Source organism: Chiloscyllium plagiosum, unplaced genomic scaffold, assembly GCF_037043375.1.
Source record: "Chiloscyllium plagiosum isolate Xiang-an unplaced genomic scaffold, Cpla_swu_hap1 HiC_scaffold_28, whole genome shotgun sequence".
In the NCBI taxonomy this organism is placed as follows: Eukaryota; Metazoa; Chordata; class Chondrichthyes; order Orectolobiformes; family Hemiscylliidae; genus Chiloscyllium; species Chiloscyllium plagiosum.
In genome coordinates, this window is record NW_028270166.1 from 51,118,723 (window position 1) to 51,144,811 (window position 26,089).

Here is a 26,089-nt window from a genome sequence, read left to right on the forward strand (position 1 = left end):
TTGGATGTGAGCATAAGAGGTACAGTTAGTAAGATTTGGAGATGTAGTGGACAGTGAAGGTTACCTCAGATTACAATGGCATCTTGACCAGATGGGCCAATGGGCTGAAGTGGCAGATGGAGTTTAATTCAAATAAATGCAAGGTGTTGCATTTTGGGAAAGTAAATCTTAGCAGGAGTTGTACACTTAATGGTAAGGTCCTGGGGAGTATTGCTGAACAAAGTCCTTGGAGAGCAAGTTCATTACTCCTTGAAAGTGGAGTCACAGGTAGTTAGGATAGTGAAGAAGGCATTTGGTATGCTTTCCTTATCAGTCAGTATGGAGTACAGGCATTGAGATGTTGTGTTGCGGCAATACAGGAGATTGGTTAGGCCACTGTTGAAATATTGCATGTAATTCTGACTTCCTTACTGGAAAGATGTTGTGAAACTTGAAAGGGTTCAGAAAAGATTTACAAGGATGTTGCCAGGGTTGGAGGATCTGGGCAACAGGGAGAGGCTGAACAGGCTGGGGCTGTTTTCCCTGGAGCATCTGAGGCTGAGGAGTGACCTTATAGAGGTTTACAAAATTGAGGGGCATGGATAGGATAGACAAAGTTTGTGCGAAGATTTGTAGCTCGTTGCTGTGGTTCTGCTCGCCGAGCTGGAAATTTTTGTTGTAAAGGTTTCGACCCCTGTCTAGGTGACATCCTCAGTGCTTGGGAGCCTCCTGTGAAGCGCTTCTGTGGTGTTTCCTCCGGCATTTATAGTGGCCTGTCCCTGACGCTTCCGGTTGTCTATAAATGCTGGAGGAAACACCACAGAAGTGCTTCACAGGAAGCTCCCAAGCACTGAAGATGTCACCTAGACAGGGGACAAAAAGTTTGCAACAAAAATTTCCAGCTCGGCGAACAGAACCACAATAAGTAAGTCTTTTCCCTGGGGTCGGAGTCTAGAATTAGAAGGTTTAGGGTGAGAGGGGAAGGATATAAAGGAAACCTAAGGGGCAACTTTTTCATGTGTATAGAATAAGCTGCCAGAGGAAATGGAGGCTGGTACAACTTCAACATTTAAAAGGGATTTGGATGGGTATATGACTAGGAAGGGTTTGGAGGGATATGGGCTAGGTGCTGGCAAGTGGGACTAGATTGGGTTGGGATATCTGGTTGGCATAGATGGGTTGGACTGAAAGGTCTGTTTCTGTGCTGTACATCTGACCTAGAATACCTCAAAAGAAGCAGCTCTTATAGCCACAATTTTGTTTTTCCTGCCTTCCATATTGGATTACAATTATGGTTCACAACCAGATATTGCTATCAAATTATACATGTCTGATTGGCAAATAGCTTATCCCTTTGACTGTAACAGGCATTGTGGTGGTACCTTTTTCAGCCAACTGGCATTTGCTTGTACATCTTAAGTCATATTTGCCATGAGATGGTTCTGCTTTTGGACAATATTTAATAAATCCTGACTGTGCTATAAGAGGCAAACCAATTTAAGATTTAATTAGGCTTGCAGAATGATTCACTACATAACAGGCCTTGCTCAATACAGGCAAAGGAGAAATTCTGAAAATTCCACTTTGAACCTTTGCCAAATCAGAAGCTGCCTGTTATGATCAGACCCACTGGTGAAGTTCCCAACTAATGACGTTGTCAGACAGGCTGTTCCAAAATTATTAACTCTCTGCATGAAGAGGGGAAAAACTGGCTTCCTTTATCTACTCATCTATTCTGCTGAGTTGAGTACAACATTATTTGTTTTTAAGAAAAGCCCTTCTCTCATGGGTACGTTTCTCTCCAAAATGAAATGAACATTTTTTTAAAAGGTGCTCATTTAAATAGATTTTTGTGAATTAAGTTTATTAATAACTAAATGTGAGAGTTAGTAATAAAACAAGTAATTAAATTCAAGTAGGTGATCTTCAAAAAAAGATCTGGATTAGTCTCTGAATAGGTCAGAATGGATGGTTGACTGCTGCAGCTGTTACTGGGAATGTTGGTGGCTGAATAGGTGGCTTCATAATCCTATGATTTTGCTGATTGGATTGTGTCACAACTACAGAATCAATGTGATGAATCAGTACTCAGTGAAACAGAGTCCTTTGTTCTCCATCATTTATGGGATTTGTAGCTCACAGGATCTTTAATTGAAATTTGATAACTAGGGGATAGTTCTTGGCTTGGGGCCATGTGACTGAGTAAGTCATTCAGTTGTTTCAAACCACTGAGGTATCAAAATGAAACTGAACAGACCACTTGCTAATAACGTGACACCAGAAATGGCACCAGATAAACTCTGCAAAAAAACAAAATGTGGATACTGGAAATCTGGAACTAAATTATAAACTCAGCCCATTTAAACCTGCAAAGTCTTCCTGTTCTCAGGGCTAGTGTCAGCAGTGGGAGAGTTGTCTCATAGCAAGTAACAGCCTGATATATTCTTGGAATCATACCTTACAATGTTCTGGACAATACTGGGTACATCTTGTCTCGCTGGCAGAACAGGCCTAGCAAAGGTGGCAACACAATGGTGTTGAGTCAGGAGGAAGCTATCCTGGGACTCCTCTGCATTGACTCCAGGTCCCACAAAGTCTCAGGGCATCAAGTCAAACATGAGCAAGGAACCTCCTCCTGATTACCATGTACTGTGCCCACACCTAGGCTGCTGAAATCATATTCTTCTGTGTTCAACACCATTTGGGGAAAATCAGTGATGTTGGCACAGGTATACAATATACTGAGTGAGGAATATCAGTAGGGGGGTGGGGCTGGGGGAAGGTAGCTGAGGATGTGAAAGGTAGATGAAGTTGAGGGAGAAGGTGATAGGTCGGAGAGGAGGGTGGAGCGGGCAGGTGGGAAGGAAGGAGGACAGGATCAGCGTTACTGATCAAGTCCTAAAGGTTAGCACTGCTAGACTGGGTCTGCAGCAGATAGAGAGGGAAAAACAGTGTTTAAGATGAGACTGTCTTCTCATTAGATGCCAGGACTATGCCCTCCAGCACAGAGACCAAGGTGGCTATGTCGGTCACTCCCAGGAAAGAGGGTGGTGGCAGCAAATCTATCTGATGGATCTTACACCAAGATGAGCTGTGGTGAGGACTCAGCTTACAATAACCTGCTGCTTCAGGACCACGCTCTGCAGTTGAGTTGAGCAGAAAAGTGGCACACTGTTGGTGCATCCCCAGGTACCATTCCTGCATCAAAAAAATAACAGGAAGTGGGAAAACAGCATTATCTTGTAGCAATTGTAAATAGTATGGTGTCTTGGAAATGAATGTTTTCTTTGTGGTGTGGCTTTAAGTCCAGTGGATGTTCATAATTGAGAACGTTGATGAAAAATTCTAATTCTGCTTCAGAGTGAAACCAAACAACCAATTTGTCAATACAACAACAGAAGGTATCATTATTTTATGTCACTTGCAAAATGAATGTGGGAATGAAAAAGTAGAAAAGTCATAAGGAGTCCTCGATATGTGTCCAAATGCGTTTTAAGTAAGAGGTTCTTGACCACTGGGGGCTCAGTAATGCATACTTTCCAATCAACCATTTGGCTGCTGTCCTACCTGGCCTGGAGATTATGAAGGGTGCATGTTCATGGCTCGGTGCTAGAGAAACTTGGCAGTGTGTAGAATGAATGTTATTGATGTTAAAAAATAAAGCAGCTTGCTGTAACACATAGGCTTCAATTGCAAATCACCAATTGCTAATTTGTGACCCCTGCCATTTTATGCTGAAACAGTAGTTTGTCCATAGCCTCCTTGTGATTTGACTGAAATTTCCCCATTTGTACGCTAAATGCACTTCCTGGAATGACATTTCGTCATTAAGTGTAAGTGCTCATTTAATGACAATCGCTAATGACTGACAATCAAACTGTTTGAGTAACTATAATGCCTCACATTCCTTCAGAGTGTTGATTGTTCTGATTTTAAAAATGACATTGTCTCTGTTGCTCTACATCATCTGTCATTGGCTTCACCATTACCAATCCTTTCCAAGACCCAAGTAACCAAGTGTAATGAGAACGACTACCTCTGATCTAATTAGAAGAGAGAACTGTCATTAGCAAGACTATTTTTTATTAAATCTTTGTAACCACTTCCACATGACAATGATTTGATCTACATTAGACACTGATAGGAGGACTTGGATTAGATTCTTCACCATCCTTAGTTAGTCTCTACGCCAATTGTCATTGCCAGCTGCAGCATTTGATCAATATTAATGCTTTCAGATGCAAGTACGTCATTCTTTGATCTTGAAGACTGAGTGTCACTCAGCTTTCCCTATCTCACCCTCATCCTTGACTTGCAGTTAAGTATGAACACAAGCTTGGCCTCTTGTTCTGTGATGTTCACATCCTCGATGAATGAATTTATTTTTGTCTTTAGACAGATTAGCCCCAACTTGTGAAACTGGAAGGGCTTAAGGATGGTGTATCATTAAAGTAATAAGTAAAACCTCTTCAGTGCGTGACTTTTCAACGTTTTTAAATTCTTTGTCCTTGTTTGGAGAAATGTGCTGTTCACTGGAATTAAGAATGGGAGGTGACTTTGTTGAATTAAACATAAAATGTTTTGGGAGGAGTCTGACAAGGCATGTGTGGAAAGATTGTTTCCCTGAGAGATTCTAAAGCCAGAAGCCACATTCTCAGAAGAAGAGTGGTCAAATATGTAAGGCAGATGGAGGAGAATTTATGACAATAGGCGCAGGAGTAGGCCATTCGGCCCTTCGAGCCAGCACCACCATTCATTATGATCATGGCTTATCATCCACAAATAGTATCCTGTTCTTGCCTTAGCCCCATAACCCTCGATTCCTGTGGCAGAGCTTTCCATATATCCACCACTCTCTGGGTGAAGAAGTTTCTCCTCAACTCTGTTCAACTCTGTTTTAAACTGTGTCCTCTGGTTCTGGACCCACTCATCAGCAGAAACATGCTTCCTGCCTCCAGAGTGTCCAATCCTTTAATAATCTTATAGGTCTCAATCAGATCCCCTCTCATCCTTCTAAACTCAAGTGTAGTCCTCCAACCTTTCAACATATGATAGTCCTGCCATTCCAGGAATTGACCTTGTGAACCTATGCTCCACTCTCTCAAGAGCCAGAAGATCCTTCCTCAAATCTGGAAACCAAAACTGCACATATTATTCCAGGTGCAGTCTCATGAGGGCCCTGTACATCTGCAGAAGGACATCTTTGCTCCTATACTCAATTCCTCTTATTATGAAGGCCAGCATGCCATTAGCTTTCTTCATTGCCTGCTGTACCTGCATGCTTGTTTTCATTGACTGATGTACAAGAACACCTGGATCTCATTGTACTTCCCCTTTACCTAACTTGACTCCAGTTAGGTAGTGGATCAGTGGTGCTGGAAGAGCACAGCAGTTCAGGCAGCATCCGAGGACAGGCAAAATCGACGTTTCGGGCAAAAGCCCTTCATCAGGAATAAAGGCAGAGAGCCTGAAGCGTGGAGAGATAAGCTAGAGGAGGGTGGGGGTGGGGATAGAGTAGCATAGAGTATAATAGGTCAGTGGGGGAGGGGATGAAGGTGATAGATCAGGGAGGAGAAGGAGGAAGAACCGGGCAGTGCGGGGTTCCCGGACTATGAGGTTGGAAGCTGTGGATGGGAGATCTCCTGAGGTGATGAGGTTCTGTATGGTCTGGGAGATGATGGTTTGGTGATGGGGGGTGGGGTCATGGTCAAGGGGGCGGTAGGAAGAGGTGTCCTCGAGTTGGCGTTTGGCTTCAGCGGTGTAGAGATTAGATTAGATTACATTACAGTGTGGAAACAGGCCCTTCGGCACAACATGTCCACACCGACCCGCCGAAGTGCAACCCACCCATACCCTTACATTTACCCCTTACCTAACACTACGGGCAATTTAGCATGGCCAATTCACCTGACCTGCACATCTTTGGACTGTGGGAAGAAACCGGAGCACCCGGAGGAAACCCACGCAGACACGGGGAGAATGTGCAAACTCCACACAGTCAGTCGCCTGAGGCGGGAATTGAACCCGGGTCTCAGGCACTGTGAGGCAGCAGTGCTAACCACTGTGCCACCGTGCCGCCCACTATCAGTGCGCCAGACTACCACTGTGCCCCCTTTATCCGCTGGCTTGATGGTGAGGTCGGGATTGGAGCAGAGGGATTGGAGGGCTGCGCGTTGTGAGGGTGAGATGTTGGTGTGGGGGAGGGGGGTCGACAGGTTGAGGCGGTTAATGTCCCGGCGGCTGTTGGAAATGAAGAGGTCGAGGGCAGGTATTAGGCCAGCGCGGGGTGTCCAGGTGGATGCAGTGTGTTGGAGGTGGGCGAAGGGGTCCTCGGAAGGTGGGCGGGAATCCTGATTGTGAAAGTAAGCTCGGAGGTGGAGGCGACGGAAGAAGTGTTCGATGTCACGGCGTGTATTAAATTCATTGATGCGTGGACGGAGGGGGATGAAGGTGAGTCCTTTGCTGAGGACTGATCGTTTGTCCTCAGTGAGGGGGAGGTCTGGAGGGATGGTGAAAACTCGGCAGCGCTGGGATCTGGTGTGGGTGTGGGTGTGAAGCTGGGAGTGGGGTCGGAGCCAGTACCTGGAGTGGGTGTGATGGTGGGGGGAATGGGGGTAGAGTCATGAGCAGGGGTAGTGTTCCCCTAGGGGTTCTGTGGGGTGGGGATAGTGACAGTGGGGTCTGTGGGGGGCGTGTCAGCAGAATGCAGGTGAGTGGCGCTGGTGGGGGGTGGAAGTGGTGGCAGACACGGCAGTAGGGGTGGCGGAAGTCACTGTGCGTGTGGCATCGGCGATGATGTGAGGGCCGGAAGTGGCTGTGGGAGTGGCCATGATGGGGGCAGAAGTGACATCATCAATCAGCGTGGGGGTGGTAGCTGCATCAGCCGCATGGCTAATGGTGTTTCCGAGGCCAGGGGAATCTTCTGGAATGTTCGAGGAGCGCTGGTTATGGAGGTGGGTGGATAAAAGTTTGTTGTACTTACAGTTTTTGATGTTTGAGATGGAATTGAAATACTGTTTGTTGAGAGTATGGATTCTCCTGAGGGTGTAGTACAGAGTGGGTCCTTTGCAATTCTGAGAGAGTGTGGCCCTCAGCTGAGGCAGGGCAGACTGTAGAGAGGTTAGGTGCCGGTGCATTGCTGCGAGTGTGGAGCGGAGGATCTTGAAGGAGAACTGTTGCTGGTGTCTTTGAATCTGTAGTCTGTACTGTTTGTCCTGTTCGGGTCCGAACTCTGCTGGTTTAAAGGTGGTCCGGAGTCCGTGTGGGATGAGTTGGTTACGGAGGCAGGTACTGAGGAAGCAAATGTGGGCTGTAGTAGCGGGTTTGTTTCAGGACATGGTTGAAGAGCTTCAGGGCAGAGGAAATGAATCTGTCTTCCTGTTCTTGCCACCAAAGAGGATACACTCTTATCCACATTAAACTTTATCTACTATGCATCTGTCCACTCACCTAGCCTGTCCAAGTCACCTTGTATTCTCATAACATCCTCCTCACATTTCACCGTGCCACCCAGCTTTGTGTCATCAGCTATTTTGCTAATATTACTTTTCATGCCTTCATCTATATCATTAATATATATTGTAAACAGTTGTGGTCAGCACCGATCCTTGTGGTACCCCACTTCTCACCGCCTGTCATTCCAAAAGGGACCCGTTTATCGCTACTCTTTGCTTACTGTCAGCCAGCCAATTTTTAATCCAAGTCAGTATTTTGCCCCCAATACCATGCGCCCGAATTTTGCTCACTAATCTCCTATGTGGGACTTGATCAAAGGCTTTCTGAAAGTGCAGGGACACTACATCCACTGGCTGTCCTTTGTCCATCTTCATAGTTACATCCTCAAAAAATTCCAGAAGATTCGTCAAGCATGATTTCCCCTTCATAAATCCATGTTGACTCTGACCTATCCTGTTACTGCTATCCAAATGAGTTATAATTTTGTCTTTTATAATTGGCTACAGCATCTTTTCCACCACTGACATCAGGCTAACAGGTCTATAATTCTCCGTTTTCTCTCTCCCTCCTTTCTTGAAAAGTGGGACAACATGAGCTACCCTTCAATCTGCAGGAACTTATCCTGAATCTATAGAATATTGGAAAATGCATCCACAATTTCTAGAGTCCACCTCTTTAATTACCCTGGGATGCAGAACATCAAGTCATAGAGTCATAGAGATGTACAGCATGGAAACAGACCCTTCGGTCCAACCTGTACATGTGTGGTGAAACGGTTAAAAATTATGTCCCAATACATGTGTGAATCTAACCGGAATGGAGGTGTTGCTTAGTCCCGTGTGAATCTTATTACACACCTCCCCGTGTGAATCTTCTTATCTGTATGTAAACAGAATGGAATGTGTTTTTTAGCCTTGCTCTGCTGTTCACATGAATGTTTATATCTGGAAAAGAGTATATCAGCTGGAAAAGTCTCCAGTTCGGAGAGTCTGCTCCGGGGTTGCGTTTAACCGCCGAGCGTGGGTTGTTGGCAACCGCTCTACGAGAACTGACGGCTCCCAGTTCCGGTAACACGTAGAGTGAGTATAAACCAGACCCGTTGTAAGTACGAGACCTGGTTGTGGCGACGCTGCGGGGAATAAAACACTTATATTCTAGCAGACTCGCCTCTTGGTCGTTTGTTCTGTGTCAGACTACTCTCCTACGAACCTGACCTTGAGAATTTTTTAAAACATTTTGGCGCTGCGAGCAGGGTCAATCGCAATTGAGGAGAGATTTTGATACAGAACAATGTTTTGGAAAAAGACTAAGAAACCAGAAGAACAAACTGTGGAGGTCCCGACCGTCCCGGGATGGCATGGACCGTGGCATGACGTGGCAGTTTGTTTGAGAAATGGTGGGGGGTGACCGGAGGAACCCCAGGGTCGCTGCTGTCCACCCTTGAGAGGATCCCAGTCCTGCCGAAGAACCCCTTGCCTGGGGTACAGCGGAGGATGTGGGCATGTCCAAAAAGCTGAAGCGGAGTTAACAGAATTGAATGGGATTGAACTGAACTGAACTAAGTGGAACTGAACTGAATTGAACTGAAGTGAATCAAATTGAACGGAACAAAATGGAACTGAGCTAAATTGAATTGAAATGGACGGAACTGAATTGAACACAATTGAATTGAACTGAACAGACCTGAACTGAGCTGAATTGAACTACACTGAATTGACTGAACTGAAATTAACTGAAACGAATTGAACTGAATTAAGCATAATGTAACACATGTATTGGGCCAAGCAGTGGAATGTGGTGAAACGGTTAAAAATTATGTCCCAATACATGTGTGAATCTAACCGGAATGGAGGTGTTGCTTAGTCCCGTGTGAATCTTATTACACACCTCCCCGTGTGAATCTTCTTATCTGTATGTAACCAGAATGGAATGTGTTTTTTAGCCTTGCTCTGCTGTTCACATGAATGTTTATATCTGGAAAAGAGTATATCAGCTGGAAAAGTCTCCAGTTCGGAGAGTCTGCTCCGGGGTTGCGTTTAACCGCCGAGCGTGGGTTGTTGGCAACCGCTCTACGAGAACTGACGGCTCCCAGTTCCGGTAACACGTAGAGTGAGTATAAACCAGACCCGTTGTAAGTACGAGACCTGGTTGTGGCGACGCTGCGGGGAATAAAACACTTATATTCTAGCAGACTCGCCTCTTGGCTGTTTGTTCTGTGTCAGACTACTTTCCTGCGAGCCTGGTCCTTGACCTTGAGAATTTTTTAAAACAACATGCTGACCAGATATCCCAACCCAATCTCGTCCCACCTGCCAATACCCAGCCCATATCCCTCCCAAACCTTCCTATTAATATACCCATCCAAATGCCTCTTAAATGTTACAATTGTAACAGCGCCCACCACATCCTCTGGCAGCTCATTCCATACACGTACCACCCTCTGCGTGAAACGTTGTCCCTTAGGTCTCTTTTATATCTTTCCTCTCTCACCCTAAACCTATGCCCTCTAGTTCTGGACTCCCCGACCCCAGGGAAAAGACTTTGTCTATTTATCCTATCCATGCCCCTCATAATTTTGTAAACCTCTATAAGGTCACTCCTCAGCCTTCGATGCTCCAGGGAAAACAGCCCCAGCCTGTTCAGCCTCTCCCTGTAGCTCAGATCATCCAACCCTGGCAACATCCTTGTAAATCTTTTCTGAACCCTTTCAAGTTTCACAACATCTTTCCGATAGGAAGGAGACCAGAATTGCATGCAATATTCCAACAGTGGCCTAACCAATGTCCTGTATAGCCGCAACATGACCTCCCAACTCCTGTACTCAATACTCTGACCAATAAAGGAAAGCATACCAAACGCCTTCTTCACTATCCTAGGTCCCGGGGACTTATCAGCCTTCAGACCTAACAGTCTATCCAACACATTTCCTGCCTAATATAAATTCCCTTCAGTTCATCCAGCCACAATTACATCTGGGAGATTGCTTGTGTCTTCCCCAGTGAAGGCAGATCCAAAGTACCTATTCAACTCTTCTGCCATTTCCTTGTTCCCCATAATAAATTCACCCGTTTCTGTCTTCAAGGGCCCAATTTTAGTCTTAAACATTGTTTTCTTTTCACATACCTAAAACAGCTTTTACTATCCTTTATATTTCTGGCCAGTTTGCCTTCGTACCTCATTTTTCTCCATGTATTGCCTTTTTAGTTATTCGCTGTTACTTTTTAAAAGTTTCCCAGTCCTCCAGCTTCCCGCTCACCTTTGCTATGTTATTCTTCTTCTCTTTTATCTTTACACAGTCCTTAACTTCCCTCATCAACCATGGCCGCCCCTGCCTCCCCTTAGGGTCTTTCTTCCTCTTTGGAATGAACTGATCTGCACCTTCTGCATTATATCCAGAAATACCTGCCATTGTTGCTCCACTGCCATCCTTGCTAGGGTATTGAACCATTGAACTTTGGCCAGCTCCTCCCTCACAGCTCTATAGTTTCCTTTGTTCAACTGCAATACTGACACTTCCGATTCTCTCTTCTCCCTCTCAAATTGCAGATTAAGATTTATCATATTATGTCACTACCTCCTAATTGCTCCTTTACTTCAAGGTCTCTGATCAAATCTGGTTTGTTGCGCAACCACCAGATCCAGAATTGCTTTCTCCCTGGTAGGCTCCAGTACAAGCTGTTCTAAGAATCCATCTTGGACGCACTCCACAAACTCCCTTCCTTGGGGTCCAGTACCATCCTGATTCTCCTAGTCTACCTGCATGCTGAAATTCCCCATAACAACTGTAGTAATACCTTTGCAACAGGCCAATTTCAACTCCTTATTCAACTTACACCCTACATCCAGACTATTGTTTGGGGGCTTGTAGATAAGGGTTTTTCTACCCTTAGAATTTCTCAGCTCTATCCATACTGACTCTACATCTCCTGATTCTATGTCCCCCTTTGCAAGGGACTGAATATCATTCCTCACCAACAGGGCCACCCTGCCCCTTCTGCCCGTCAGTCTGTCCTCTTGATAGCACGCATAGCCTTGAATATTTATTTCCCAGGCCCTGTCCACTTGAAGCCACGTCTCAGTTATCCCCACAACATTGTGCCTGCCAATTTCCAACTGAGCCTCAAGCTCAACCACCTTATTTCTTATGCTTCATGCATTCATATATAACATTTTTAATTTGTTACTCCCCTCGCCCTTCCTATCAATCCCTGTTTCACTTGACCATACTATAGGATCCCTTCTTGAGTTTTCTACTCCATTGATTCTGTTATCTTTCTTCTCTTATTCTCACATTCCCTTTAACTTCCTTCTTGAATTTCCAGTTTATCTCCCCCCGCTCACTACCTGTGTTGCAGTGGGAGATCTGCCTGCCAGAATCATGGTCTCCCACCTATTAAGGTGCAACCTGTCCCTCTTGTATAATTTATCCTTACCACAAAATGTCTTCACTGTCAAGGGCTACTGAGGTCAGGTTGTTCAATGGAGGGAGACAGATTTTTCATCTGTAAATGATGGGGAAAGGCAGGAAAGTGGAGTTGAAGATATAGATTAGCCATAACAGACTGACCATTCTTTTGTTCTTCATGTGTAAGACATGAAATGTTTGAGAAACATGTATCTGTCTATGGATTAGTGTTACAGACTCACCAGTAACACCACAGTGTACAAAGAAAAATCAGGGATAAACTCCCACATGAAAATTCAAAGCTGACGTGTGAACCTGAAAAGCAGAGTCTTGATTAGAATAAAGCATCATGTTTCCAGTGTGAAGTACCATCATTCCAGAGGATAAAGCAATCTGTGGAAACGGTGAGCATAGAAAATTTGCACTCTCCAGGAAACAACTTGCTTTTATATCCCTCCCAAGGAGGGGTTGATAGATTCATAAAACCATAATGGATAAGGGCAGAATCAGGCCATATAGCCCATCAGATCTGCTTCACCATTTGATTGTAGCTAATATGTACTCTATTCGATTGCCTTCTCCCTGTAACCCTTTATCAAGGACCAGAGAGCGGTCCATCTTTCCCAGAACTTGAGTCAGTGATTCCATCCATCTGTCCCTGAGATTGAGTGAGTGCTCAAGGCTCCTTGATGACTCAGGAGAAAGTGAGGACTGCAGATGCTGGAGATCAGAGCTGAAAAATGTGTTGCTGGAAAAGCGCAGCAGGTCAGGCAGCATCAAAGGAACAGGAGAATCGATGTTTCGGGCATAAACCCTTCTTCAGGAATCAGGATCCTTTGATGCTGCCTGACCTGCTGCGCTTTTCCAGCAACACATTTTTCAGTCCTTGATGCCTCACTCAGTCAAAAGCAGCCTTATTGTCGAGGGCTGTGCCTCTCCCCCCCTGGAATTCAGCTCTCTTGTCCATGTTTGAACCAAGGCTGTAATGAGGTCAGAAGCTGAGTGGCCCTGGTGGGAAGAGTAGCATGGGGAAACATTAGCTCAATACCAAAAGACAAATTCTGAAGAGGGACCCTTCTAATCGACCTGTTTCCCTCACCTTTAATTTGCCTTTCGCTGTCCACAGGTGAAGTTCAAATTAATAGACCTGGTGTTGAAAACCTGAATTAAATTATGCATTATCTGAAATATCAAGTTTAAAGAGTAGTAGTAATGGTTTGCCTAAACGAATGAGCAAAACAAATCACAGAACCCATATAGTGTGGGAACAGGCCCAACAAGTCCACTACCCTAAGTAACGCACCTAACCTAGACATCCCTGAACATATGGGCAACTTCGCATGTCCAACTCACCAAACCTGCACATCCTTGGACAGTGGGAGAAAGCCCACCCAGAGATAGGGAGAATGTGCAAATCCCAAACAGCCGAGGCTGGAATCGAACCCGGGTATCTTAGGCTATGAGGCTACAGGACTAACCACTGAACCACGGTGCCTCTGAATTGTTTAACAAGCCCCGTGTTCCCAGGCCAGTCACAGATTGCAATAACCTGGACAGAAAGAATCGATTTATTGGGATGGGGAAACCCCCCGTGGGGCAGGGAGCTGCTGCACTGCGATTGGTTTCCTCACCAATTAGCGGCTATAAAGCGGGTTGGTGCTCAGGGGCGGGCACAGATTCAGGCAGCGCGATGGGACATTGGTTGGTTTGGTGTCTGTACCTTTGGGCCGCTCGGCCCTTCCTGGTCTCTGCTGTGTGTCCTCCGGAGCCGGGCTGGAGGCTGCCGTGTGGCCTGGCCACTATCAACAGCACTGAGTGCATCAAGCAGGGCTGCTGCTTTCAGTCCCCGAGTCTCAGTGGGCAATCCTGTTTCTACAACCTGAGAGACAGCCCAGGTAAGCAGCCCAGCCTCCTCCCGGAGCGGAGCCCACCCCGAATGGCCGTGTGTGGGGTTCAGGAATTGTGAACAAATCAACCTGGGATTAGATAAAGGGTGCATTTGGGATTGAATGGGCGAGAAGGCGACGCTCTTTCCGCAGATCGGGCAATAACCCAGTTGTCTATTTTTGTCTCCAGTTCATTCAACAGCAATGTTGATATTCACACCTGTTCTAGTGTAATAGTCTAAAGTCTGGTGTAGTTTAGTTTTTGTATTGACTTTTGAGTTTTCATTGGGGAGGATGGAAGCCTCTTTAACTTCTGTTTTGAACAGGCCCCTGTTTCTGTGTAGCTGTAATAATTCTGCATTCTTCCCATACACTGATGTGCTTGTAGGAGATTGCGTGCCATCCAGGCAAACCATGTAATAAAACTGACACTTTTTAAAAAAAAAAGTTGTGAATTGAACTTCTGTTCTGGATGTAAGAACATGACTGCCTTCCTCCTCTTCTCTTCCCCCCCCCCCCCCCCCCCGATTTTCTAGAGTGAACCTCTAAGGGGAAAACTAACTTTTCTATGAAGAAATAGTTGACCTGTTACTCTGCTGTTGTACAACAGAATGGTGGGTGTAGACATAGTAACAAAAAACTACCTTTTTTCCCCAGCCTGTCCTGAGTTGTCCATTGAGGAATGAACTTGGCCTCTAAAGGCTGCCTGTTTAATCTTTCCTCAGTTTAAGGGTGTTTGATCATGTGATTCCTGGCTAATCTACTGAAATGCCAAGGTTAATTGTAATTTCTTCTGTCCCATGTCATCTGGTCACTGACTTTTTTGTTTTGAGAATGTAACAACATTACATAATAAAATTGACCTAGTTTCAGTGAGTTGACAAGGTGCATTACATAATGAGACAGGTGACCCAGATAACTAATCTGTTGCTTGACTCACAACCACCCAACCTAGTTTCTTGCATCATTGTGGCTCACCAATCTCTAAGGCAAAGAATCACCTGCCAGTGATGTCCATGTCCATTGAGTGAATAACTGACTCAAAATTGAGTTTTAAACCAATCAAAGCTGACATTTTTTAATTTCCTTTTTCATGGGAAAAGGATTCATCTCTGGGGATCAAGTCTTCCTTCCTTCCTTCCTTCCTTCCTCCCTTTTGGAGGACCCCCTAGACTATTTCCTTCATGGTCTCCCATGAGGGCAGCAGTGACTAGGCTAGCATTTGTTGCCCAGAGGGCAGTTTAGAGTCCAGCACATCACTGGGGTGGGGGGGGGTAGTGAAGTGTAGGCCAGAACAGGTAAGGATGGCTGATGTTTCTTTCCTGAGGGACATCTGTGAACTAAATGGTTTTCTGACAACTTACAATGGATTCATGGTTATAATTAATTTCTTAATTCCAGGTATTCATTGACTTCTAATTTTACTATCTACTGTAGTGGGGTTTGAATCTGGGTTTCCCCAGAACATTATCTGGGTCTCTGGATTAACAATCCAGTGATGCTGGGCTATCATCAATCTCTCCTTTTTTATAGTGCACATTCTCCAGTTACAATAACATCCTTAAATCTTTCCTCCACCCTCCAGTTTAACATGTGTCCCATAGAACGCATTCTGGAATTGTACACCATATTCCAGAAGTGGCCCCACCAATATCCCATACAGCAGTAACCTCTGACAATGCAGAAGTCAATCCTCTCTGCTCACTAAAACCAAACAGCCAGAAAAGCTCACATCTCTCCATTGTGAAATCTGAGTGGAAAAACTCTTGATTTCCACTTGGGGAAAAGTTGTTTAACTATAACATTGAATGCTAAACAAACTATCAAATCTGCCCTTCTTTCTCTACTGTCTGACCCAACTTTACAGAAAGCTGTTCCAATAGGGCCATTTTGTAAACATTAACTTTATCTCAAGTCCACACAGTCTCTGTCTTCCTTCTGGTCTTCTGATTCTGCTGTCTTCTTCCTGCGTCATATTACTTTAACTCCTTCTTAAAAGGAAAGCAGTTTTGATAGTGCATTGAGGTTTCTTTCTGAAGTGTTTATTTCTCCAGATGGCAGTTGCTCTGACCAATTTCAATGCCCTTGTATTCTATGTTCTCTGAACAACACCTCTCTGGTCCAATGTTTTCAATAAAATAGATCCAGACTCAGTTGGGTTTTGGTATCCTGTGCACTAAAACTATCATCAATTAACAGCCAATTGTCACAAATCTATTTTGGATCCAGCTGTCTCTTGGCTGTACTTTAAAATTCAAATACTTTCCATCTTGTAGTTGTACACTTTTTTGTGACTGTAAACACATGGCATCCCAACTCTGAAGGCAAGCAGGCCAAATGCTGCCTTCACCACCCTATCTACCTGTGGTGCCCCATTCTAGGAACTGTGCATCTCAACCTCCAGTTCTAGTTGGCAATATTTTCCCAGGGGAGAAAGTGAGGTCTGCAGATGCTGGAGATCAAAGTTGAAACTTTATTGCTGGAACAGCACAGCAGGTCAGGCAGCATCCAGGGAACAGGAGATTCAACGTTTCAGGCACAGGCCCTTCTTCAGGACCCTACTTTCCCAGGGCCCTACTGTTAAATAGATGCTACCCTGATTTGCTTTGCCAAAATGATACTTCATGTTTTAACTATTAAAATTCCATCTGCCACTTTTGCCCATCTTATCAGTCCTGTCGTACTGACTGAACCTCTTCACTGATCATTAGCCCTATTTTAGTGTCATCCAACACTTTACCCACAACTGAAGTAAGGCTCACTAGTCTATAATTACCAAATTGTCTCCACTCTCCTTTGCCAGGGGCAACATTTGCTATCCTCCAATCATCTGGCACTATTCCTGTAGACAATGACAAATCAAAACCCAAGGCTTTGCAGTCTCCTCCCTAACTTCCCAGAGAATCAGGATAAATCCATCCTGCCCAAGAAACTTAGCAATTCTGGAGTGAAAATAGATAACATTTATGAACTTCAATCCTGTTTAGCCTAAGCCTGTATTTCAGTATATGCCATGACAATGTTGTTTCTCTAGTGTGAAAATGACAGTTCATTTAATGCTTCCCCATCTCCTTCAACTCCACACAACTTCCCACTACTGTCCTTGACTGGCCCTAATCCTAGTCTAGTCATTCTTTTTTATTCCTGACATAGCTATAGAAAGATTGTAGGTTTTCCTTGATCCTACCTGCCAAAGACTTGTCCACTCCTGGCTTTCTTAGTGCTCGCTCTAGGTCTTTCCTGGCTAACCTGTAACTCGAGCACCCTAACTGTGCCTTCGTCTCTGCTTTACATAAGCCTGTTTCTGTCCCTTGACAAGAGATTCAATGTTAGTAAACCAGTCCCTCACTTGACCACTTCCTCCTTGTCTGACAGGTACATATTTATCAACTACCCAGTAGCTGTTCCTTGAATAGCCCCACATTTCAACTGTATCCATCCCTGCAGTTTCTGCCCCATCTGATGCATCATATTGGTATCACATTTGCCTTCCCCAGGTATAATTTGTGCCCTGAAGAACATAACTATCCCTTTCAATCACTAGTAAACAAAATTGAATTGTGGTCACTATCAAAGTGCTCAGCTACCTCCAAATCTAACACTTGGCCAGTTCATTGGATTTGGCACTAGGTAATGTGGCCTCAACACCTGTCCATGTCCTGTCAGGAAACCCTCTGTGCACAAACTGGCCAATCTAGTATTTGTGTTTCAGTCAATATTTGTAAAGTTGAAGTCTCCCATGATTGCCCTGTTACTCTTGCTTGTATCCAGAATCATTGTTGCATCTCCAGGACTATTCAGAGGCCTATGGAAATCTCCCAACAGGGTGACCTCTTTCCTGTTTCTAACTTCAGCCCATACTACTCAGTAGAAAAGTCCTCCAATGTCCTTCCTGCCACTGTACTACTGCCAGTCACTGACCATGCCACACCTCCCCCTCTTACCACCTTTTCTGTTCTTATTGAAACATCTAAAATTCCAGAACCTGCAACAACCCTCTCTCCATGTCTCTAAAATGGTCACAACATCTTAGTCCCAGGTACCAACCCATGCTGCCAGGTCAAGATGCTCCTGACATTGAAGTAGGCACAATTCAAACCACCTTCCACACTTCAAACACATTTACAGCCTCAACCTTATTTCTGACCTCACTACTGAACCTTCTGTACACTAGTGAGAATTCTGGTTTCTATCCTCTGCTGAATTAGTTTAAATCTTCCTGAGAAGCGTTAGCCAACTTCCCCTGATCAGGATATGGGTACCACTGAGTCAGATCTCTACCATTCCACTTGTAGAGGCTCCACCTACCCTGAATGAGCCCAGTATTCAAGTATCTGGAACCCTCTGGCACTATGCCTGTAGCCATTTGTTCAACTCTTTCCCCCTATTCCCCTCACTAGAACATGGCACAGTTAACAACCAGAGAACTTTGTAACTAAGCTTTCACCCTAGCTTCCCAAATTTGTCTTGCATCCACATTCCCTTCCTGCCTTTTCCTATGTGGAACACAACTTGGGGCTGCTCCCCTCCCTTAAGGATCCTGAAAATCTGATCAGACGTCAGACCCTGACACCTGGGAGGCAACACCCCAACCCTGGGTGTCTCATTCCCACAGAATCTCTCATCTGTCCCCCTAACTAGTCCCCAATGACTAATGTTCTCCTCTCCCATTCTGAGAAACAGGGACAGACTGTCAGAGACCTGTACTCCATGGCTTACCCCAGTAAGTCTCCACCCCCCCATCAAACAGTTTTCAAAACCATTCCATTTCTGAGGAGAATGGCCACAGGGATCCCTGCACTCTATCTGTTTTTCCATCCCCTCACTAACCCATCTACCATTTCCTGTATCTGAGGTGTGAGTATCTCTTGTAACTCGTCTCAATTACCCCCTTAGCCTCCTGAATGATCTGAAGTTTGTCAAGCTCCAGTTCTCTGGTTGCAGAGGAGCTGGGTGCACTTGCTGCAGATGAAGTCAGTGGGGGCACTGGTAACCCTTGCCTCTCCCCTCCTATAGGAGCATTCAACTGCTTGAAATCTATTCCCAAAGTGATTTTTAAAAAAAGAAAAAATGGCTGGTAACCTTACCAATCCAGTACATGAACATTTTTTGATTGGAGGATGGTTGGGAGACACCACCTAAGTGTTTCAGGTAAAGCAACCACACATTATACTCAACAGTTCTGTCTGCTTCTCCTCCTCTGAGGAGAGTTTACCTTCCTCGCAGCTGCCAATCCCCCTCCTCTGCTGCTGAGAAATGGAGGCTACGGACCCTTGAGGTAAGCCTCCATCTGGCTCTATTTTGAAGCCAATTTGGCCTTGTATTATCTTTATTCCATGTAATCTAACCTTGCTAACAAGACTACCACATGGAACCTTAGTAAAAGCTTACAATGGTAGACATCAACACACTTCAATCTTCAGTCTCTTGTCACCTCTTCAATAAAGTCAAGTTAGTGAGACAACTTTCCACACACCAGGCCATGCTGACCATCTCTAATAGTCTTTCCGTTCCAAATGCATGCAAATCTTGTCCCTCTGAATCCCCTCCAACAGTTTTAGCCTCCCTCCAGCTCTGTTCTGATCCAGACTTTTCAGAAACTGAGGCTCAATGGAATGCAGTGACCTTCCCACCTTCAAACTATTTCCAATCAGTCCTGGTTTTACCCAGCACTGCTTGGTGCAGGCCTCTGTACAATTTCCACAGACCAGTATGGTTTTCTCTGGGTGAGACCGCTACAGACTTCAATTCAGAATAAATATTTATCACTTGTAATTTGTTGTATTTCACTGCAGTGTGCACAGCAGATGGCCAGTTCATTGTAGCGATCACCAGGAACCTGACCCGTCCTGCCCTCAACCTGTCATCTCTGTACGTGAAAGATGGACATGAAGCTGAATGCAGGCCTAAGCTCATCACAGCGGAACTTGTAGCCTTCCGCTTCCCAATTACCTCTTGTGGCTCAACCCAGCGGGTGAGTATTGGAGGCTCCAGCATTCTGTCCCTCTGAACGGGCCAGCTCCCTATTAAACAGTGTCTTCCCTTGCAGGAGGAGAATGGGAGCTTTGTGTATGAAATGGATGTCTTGGGGAAGAGGATGATTCAGAGGGGGCCACTGGGCTCAATAACCCGGGACAGTACCTTCAGGTGAGAGGGCAGTAGGATTTGTTGGTATGGAGAGGGAAGTGTTACTTACTGAAACTCCACCACCTATTTCTGTCTCTCGACAGCCTGCACATCCAGTGCAAGTACAAGGGGGAGCATGAGGCAGGCTTACAAATCAATGTCTCCGTTTACACCCTCCCTCCTCCACTAGCTGCTTCTGAAGATGGGATCCTGAGGCTGGAGCTGCGAATAGCAACAGGTAGTGCTGCCCTGGTAATAGGAGCACTGGGAATTGTATCCCTTCAGGGGAGTGACCGTCTTGGTTTGTTCTCCTTCTTTTATTTTTGTCTGTTAGATGGCAGCTACAGCTGGTGGTACAGGGACAGTGACTACCCCATTCAGAGAATCCTTCAGGAGTCGGTGTTTGTTGAGGTTCGTGTGAAGGATCGCACTGACCCAATGATAGTCCTGAGATTGCGTGACTGCTGGGCAACTCCTGTGCCAGCCCCTGACCATGAGGTGCAGTGGAGTCTCCTGGTGGATGGGTAAGGACTCTGAATGGAGTGATATGTATTCTTGTAATTGTCACAGTAAAATGTGTATAACATCATGTACAGTGTCAATACTTTGTGCCTTTTCTTCCAATCATGGTTCACTTGTGAATTCCACTTGTTGTTTGATCTTCCTTCATGATCTTGGACTTGTCCTTGGTTAAGAATGTGCCTTAATGTTGCCAAGGCCTTTCCTCTTTGGAAGAGGATTGTAAGATTGACTGACGACAATCTCCTGCCCCACCTTGAATAGAAAACTCCTCATTGCACCCTCATAGGGACTCTCCAACAACATCTCTTCAGCATCCACTTTGTGAAGTCTTCCATGATTTCCAGATCAAATCTATCTTCCCTCCACTGACAGAAGACCCTGCTGTTTCAACCTGATGGTCAGCTAACCAAACATCTATCTTGGTTAATGTTGTCCCAACACCACGAGCTGCCTGCTGTCACTGACACCTTGTCAAATTAGTTTCTAGAAATCTCTCTCCAAAACCACAGGTTTCCCATCAGTGCTATTTGATGTTTCCTCCAATGACCAATCCATTTTTCAGTTGTGGATTGCAACTAAGGACTCTAACTTTAGCTCTGTCAAAATGAGCTGAAAGATAACTGGCCTGTCATTTGAGCTTTTCAATATGCTTGGAATGTTCTAAAAGTCAATGACAAAGTAGATCTCAAGACCCTTAGACCAAGTCCATTACTTCCTGGTGGAAGATGGGATTGTGATATGCTTGCCCCTCTTGGCACCCTCCTTGCAGTTGCTACCTAATTTTTTTTTTTATTATTTGCAATCTATTTCTGGTTTGGTTTGAGCTCTTGGTCACCTGAACTTCTTCTGTTTTCAGGTGTCCCTATGAAGGTGATGACTATCTGACCCTCCTACACCCAGTAGGTGTCTCTTCTGGCCTGCAGTTCCCAACCCATCACAAGCGGTTTGAAGTGAAGACATTTGTTTTCTTGGATGGAGTGTCTGAGCAGCCCCTCTCTGGACAGGTAACCAAATGGAAGGAATGAGGCCAAGCTCATGAAATCCTCTTGTCGTCTCTGTACTACAACCTGTGCTATTCTCCTCCAGGAAGCTCCCCTAAAGTCTCTCCTTCTTTCTAGGTTTACTTGCACTGCAGTGCTGAGGTTTGCTCTCCCTCTGCTCAGGATGACTGTACAACCAGATGTGGTCCAAGTGAGTTCCTTGATGCTCTCATTAAGCTGAGACCCACCCCTCATTCATGATCTGAACATCCCCTAAATGCAATTAACAAGGACACAGCATCCTGGCTGTAGTGTCAACATGGATTCTAACCATCTCCTGTCCCCCTCCAACAGGGACACGCAGGAGTGCTCTCCTCCATGAGGGGACCTTGGTAAGTGCTCCTGGTCCAGTTGTTCTCCTGGAAGTTGAGAACAGCCAGTCTAAGCAGCTGCTTAATGAGAATGGTAAGTGATGTTCCTTGTTTAGTTCACCTGAGCATCTTTTCCAATGTCTGAACCCCTTCCTTTTTCCCCATAGGTGCTGCTGGATCTCCTGTTTTGATTGGAGTAGCTGTTGGGTTTCTGGTGTTCCTGTTGATGCTGATGGCTGCAGTGTACAGAATGAAGAACCCAGCCCAGTCTGTCCCCAGTGTCATGAGATTGGCCTGTAGACCCTGAGTACAAATAAACCAGACAGAAACCTGTCCCTGGTGTCTGAAATGAAGCTGTGCAGTCTTGTTGGAAGTGAGTTTGAATTGTGGTTCAGTAATTGGGGAAGGGACAGCAATTACAGGTGGCACAGTGGTTAGCACTGCTGCCTCACAGCGCCAGAGACCTGGGTTCAATTCCCGACTCAGTCGACTGACTGTGTAGTTTGCACATTCTCCCCGTGTCTGCGTGGGTTTCCTCCGGGTGCTCCGGTTTCTTCCCACAGTCCAAAGATGTGCTGGTCAGGTGAATTGGGCAATTTAGCATGGCCATAGTGTTAGGTATGGGGTAAGTGTAGGGGTATGGGTGGGTTGCGCTTTGGCGGGTCAGTGTGGACTTGTTGGGCCGAAGGGCCTGTTTCCACACTAAGTAATCTAATCTAGTTGTCAGATCAAATGGTGAGTGGCTTGGAGTTACCCAACTGGAATTCCCAGCCTTGCCATGTTCTTGTAGCAACATGTTTGTGGTTTGTTCTGGTCAATGGTGATACCCTAGGGTGGCTGATATTGAGCAATAATGCTAGTACATGCTAAGCTGGCTCAATGTTCAAGGTTATTCCCCACTCGAGTGCTCCGCTCCCTCCCTTAGCCTGTTCTAACTTGCTGTCCAAACCTGACTGAATTTTGAATATTTTCCTTCCTGGACCCTTATTTGTGGGTAAATGGGTGAGACCCTCCCTTGGGGCTTGTGAACTCTGCCTAGTATTTCTTCTCTCAATGGTCACATGACCATCCCAATATTGCCCACCCCCACTCCAGGACTTGGCTCTGAACACTTGGATGAATATACCTGGACTCTTCACTGACCCTCCAGTTGTGCCAATCTACACTGGCTAACTTCAATTGACAAACCCTCCATTTCATAACCACACTATTTACCCAATGCCCCCATACCAGCTAGAAAGCTGGCCAGCCTGCAGGTTCAGTTTTTGCTTAACATCACTGGCAGTGGTGCCAATTGTTTTGAATTCCACAATGGGTGTGCACTTGGTGGCTTTTATGAAGTTATTTGCCACTAACCATATTTCCTGAAGAAGGGCTTATGCCCAAAACATCGATTCTCCTGTTCCCTGGATGCTGCCTGACCTACTGTGCTTTTCCAGCAACACACTTCCAGCACTAACCATATTTCCTCAAGTTAGTTTTTGTTAGTCCTGACTATCTAGAATCAGATGTCACTCCCTGAAGGATACCTAATTGGTCACTTCAGGATCAAGGTCAGGGGAAATGGCTCACCACTTGGGTGGGGGACTAGAGAATTCTTTCTCAGCAGTTGAGACCAAAACATTGAGATGGTTCTCTGAAAGCTGAAGGGTAGAGGAAGAAAATGGGAACAGGATACCAAGTCATATGATCTGAGTCTGTCCCACTATCAAAGGCTAAATGGCCTCCTATGCTTGTTTATTCTTGGGCTAATGTCTGTCCTGTTTTCATACACACCAAATTGACTCTGGCTTCACTTGCTTCATGCAGCTGTCCTTCAGGATAGCAATTCCTTTCCCAGTTGGTGAGGAAATGTCCTCCAAATGAAAATGAGGCACAGATACCTGAACTTGCTGAGGCTTTATTCAGATCTGGCCTTGTGGGGCTTGACTGGAATGGTATATTCTTGCCTTTGTTAATGCCCTGTCGTGCTCAATTTAAGTTGGTTCAGCAATCAGTACAGGGGTAGCCTCGTGATAAACCATAGACTGCACTCCAATCTGTTTCTGGACCTAGTTATGGCATAGGCCAGGAACTGCATTCTCTCCTGATTGGTTAAATACCACATTGCCTTGTCTAGTCAGGAATGTGTATGGTCTCCTTTTTTTTTTGGAAGGTAGGAAAATGTTTGTGGCTTCATTTAACACTTCAATTTCCTTCTCGGCCTATTTGTCATACATCAAGCTGTGCTGCAGATGTCCTGCAGGAAGAAGCAACAGAATGATTGATTTAGTTTTACAACCTCCTATCCCTTGGAGACCAACAAGGTCTTTTCTTAGGATTATGAATCTCTTTTTTATAGAACTTTTATTAGAAATTTAACACTTGTAAAAGTTTACAAAAATAAACAAAACTCTCAAATATAAACACTGATATACAATTAAATCAAATATACAATAGCCAAAATTTAACAAGAGGAGAAAAACCAAAACTCAACTATCTACTAATCTAACCTACAACTAACCAGACTGTATATTTAAGTCTCTTACATGCTTGGAATGTATTAACATCAGATGTAATAAAAACTATATTCGTGCAGGATTCCTCTCCTAAGGGGCCCCGAACCAGCCAGGTTTGTAATCTCAATTAAATAAAAGTCCTTATTAGGATAGCTGAAATATCTGTATTTATGTAATTTGAGAAGGGCTGCCATATTTCATAAAATAATTCGGTCTTTCAGTGCACCATATTTGCAAGGAAGTCAAGAGGAATACATTCCATAATTAATCTGTGCCAATTTGAAAGTCCAGGGGGGCCCTCAGCCACCCAGTTCACCAAAATACTTTTCCTTGCTCCAAGAATAGAAAATAGTCTCTTCCTGTACATGTCCAGGGAGAGAAAGTTCGAAAAGCCCAAAAGGAGAGACACGGGGTCCACTTTAATTTCTGTCAGGGTACTTGCTACTTTAGTCCAATATCTACAGATCTTATGACAGGTCCACAGGCAATGTACAAGAGTGCCCACCTCTATTTTGCATTTGGGACACATTGGAGATGCTCCTGCCTTAAATTTTGCCAGTCAAACCGGTGCTATATGGGCCCTATGAAGTTTCTTCAGCTGGATAGCCTGGGTTCTTTTACAGATAGTAATTCTTCTAGCGTTTTCCCAAATATCATTCCACGTTTCTATAGAGATTTCTAGTCCCAAATCCTGATCCCATGTTTTAAGCAGATTATCCATATCTCCTGATACTTCATCATGTAGTAAATGATAAATAGTACTGACGGAAGATACCCGCACTGGTCGTAGGACACTACATTCTCTATCGGATTTATAAAGACTATCTAATAACGTAGTCTTCTTCTGTATATAATCTCGAATTTGGAAGTATCGAAAGAGGTCTCCATTAGGTAATCTGAATTTCTGACACAGCTGTTCAAAAGACATCAGGACCCCATCCTTAAAGAGATTCCCCTAAACATGAGATAAACTCTGGAGATCCAGGGGTAAAAGTGGCATCTGTAAACCCTGGTTGGAATCCCCATGCTCCCACTATCGGTGCATAGGAGGATGTTTTGAGTTGCCCTCATTTTGCTGCATTATATTCCAAGCCTTAATTGTGTTCAGTATTATAGGGTTTTTACAGTAATCTGCAATGATTTTCCTTTTGTCTGAAAATAAAAGGTTAATAAGTGGGTATTTTACTTGAGAGGCCTCTATGTCCACCCAGATTGTGGATCAGACAAGACCCAATCAATCAGCTATGTAACTTAATAGGGAACTTAACTGATATTTCCTAAAGTCTGGGAAGTCCAATCCTCCCCTTGTCTGTGGAAGCTGTAGCTTCTTCAGCTTAATAAGGGGCCGTCTATGATTCCAGATAAAGGAACCCAGCTAGCCATATAACTTACGTAGAGCCGTCCTCGGCAGCATCACTGGAAGCATTCTCATAGGATATAGGAGATGGGGCAGGACATTCATTTTGATTAGTGCTATTCTACCCAACCAGGAAATTGGAAGGTCTCCCCATCGCTGGAGGTCCTGCCTTATCCTTTCCAGTAAATGCACAAAATTAGCCTTATACAACTGACCAAATACTGGAGTAATAAAAATGCCTAAATATAAGAAGCCCTCCAGGGACCAACGAAAGGGAAAAGGGGATCCGTCCACTAAGCGGGGTATCATAGCAAGGCCACCCATTGGCATAGCCTCAGATTTTGAAAAATTAATTTTATAGTCTGAAAATGCGCTAAATATATTAATGACTTGGATTAGGCGAGGTATGGACATCAGAGGGTTACTGAGGAATAGAAGAACATCATCTGCATAAAGGGTAATTTTATGTTTACCTGTACCAATCCTCGGGGCCGTTATATTAGGATCAGC

The 26,089-nt window shown here is 44.8% G+C and overlaps 1 protein-coding gene and 1 long non-coding RNA gene across 2 annotated transcripts; both read left to right on the top strand.

Annotated features, from left to right (window-relative positions):
• Window positions 1-19,765: 19,765 nt before the first annotated feature.
• LOC148142746 (zona pellucida sperm-binding protein 4-like) lies at window positions 19,766-21,398 on the top strand (the record flags this gene model as incomplete). Its single annotated transcript, XM_087975960.1, has 4 exons — window positions 19,766-19,872; window positions 19,956-20,089; window positions 20,186-20,375; window positions 21,230-21,398. Coding segments are annotated over 4 exons (600 nt in total), but the record flags the coding sequence as incomplete, so codon positions are not given.
• Window positions 21,399-21,490: 92 nt separating this feature from the next.
• LOC122548270 (uncharacterized) lies at window positions 21,491-22,067 on the top strand. Its single transcript, XR_015751931.1, has 3 exons — window positions 21,491-21,564; window positions 21,708-21,818; window positions 21,892-22,067. It is a non-coding gene; the product is annotated as an uncharacterized LOC122548270 (long non-coding RNA).
• Window positions 22,068-26,089: the final 4,022 nt, after the last annotated feature.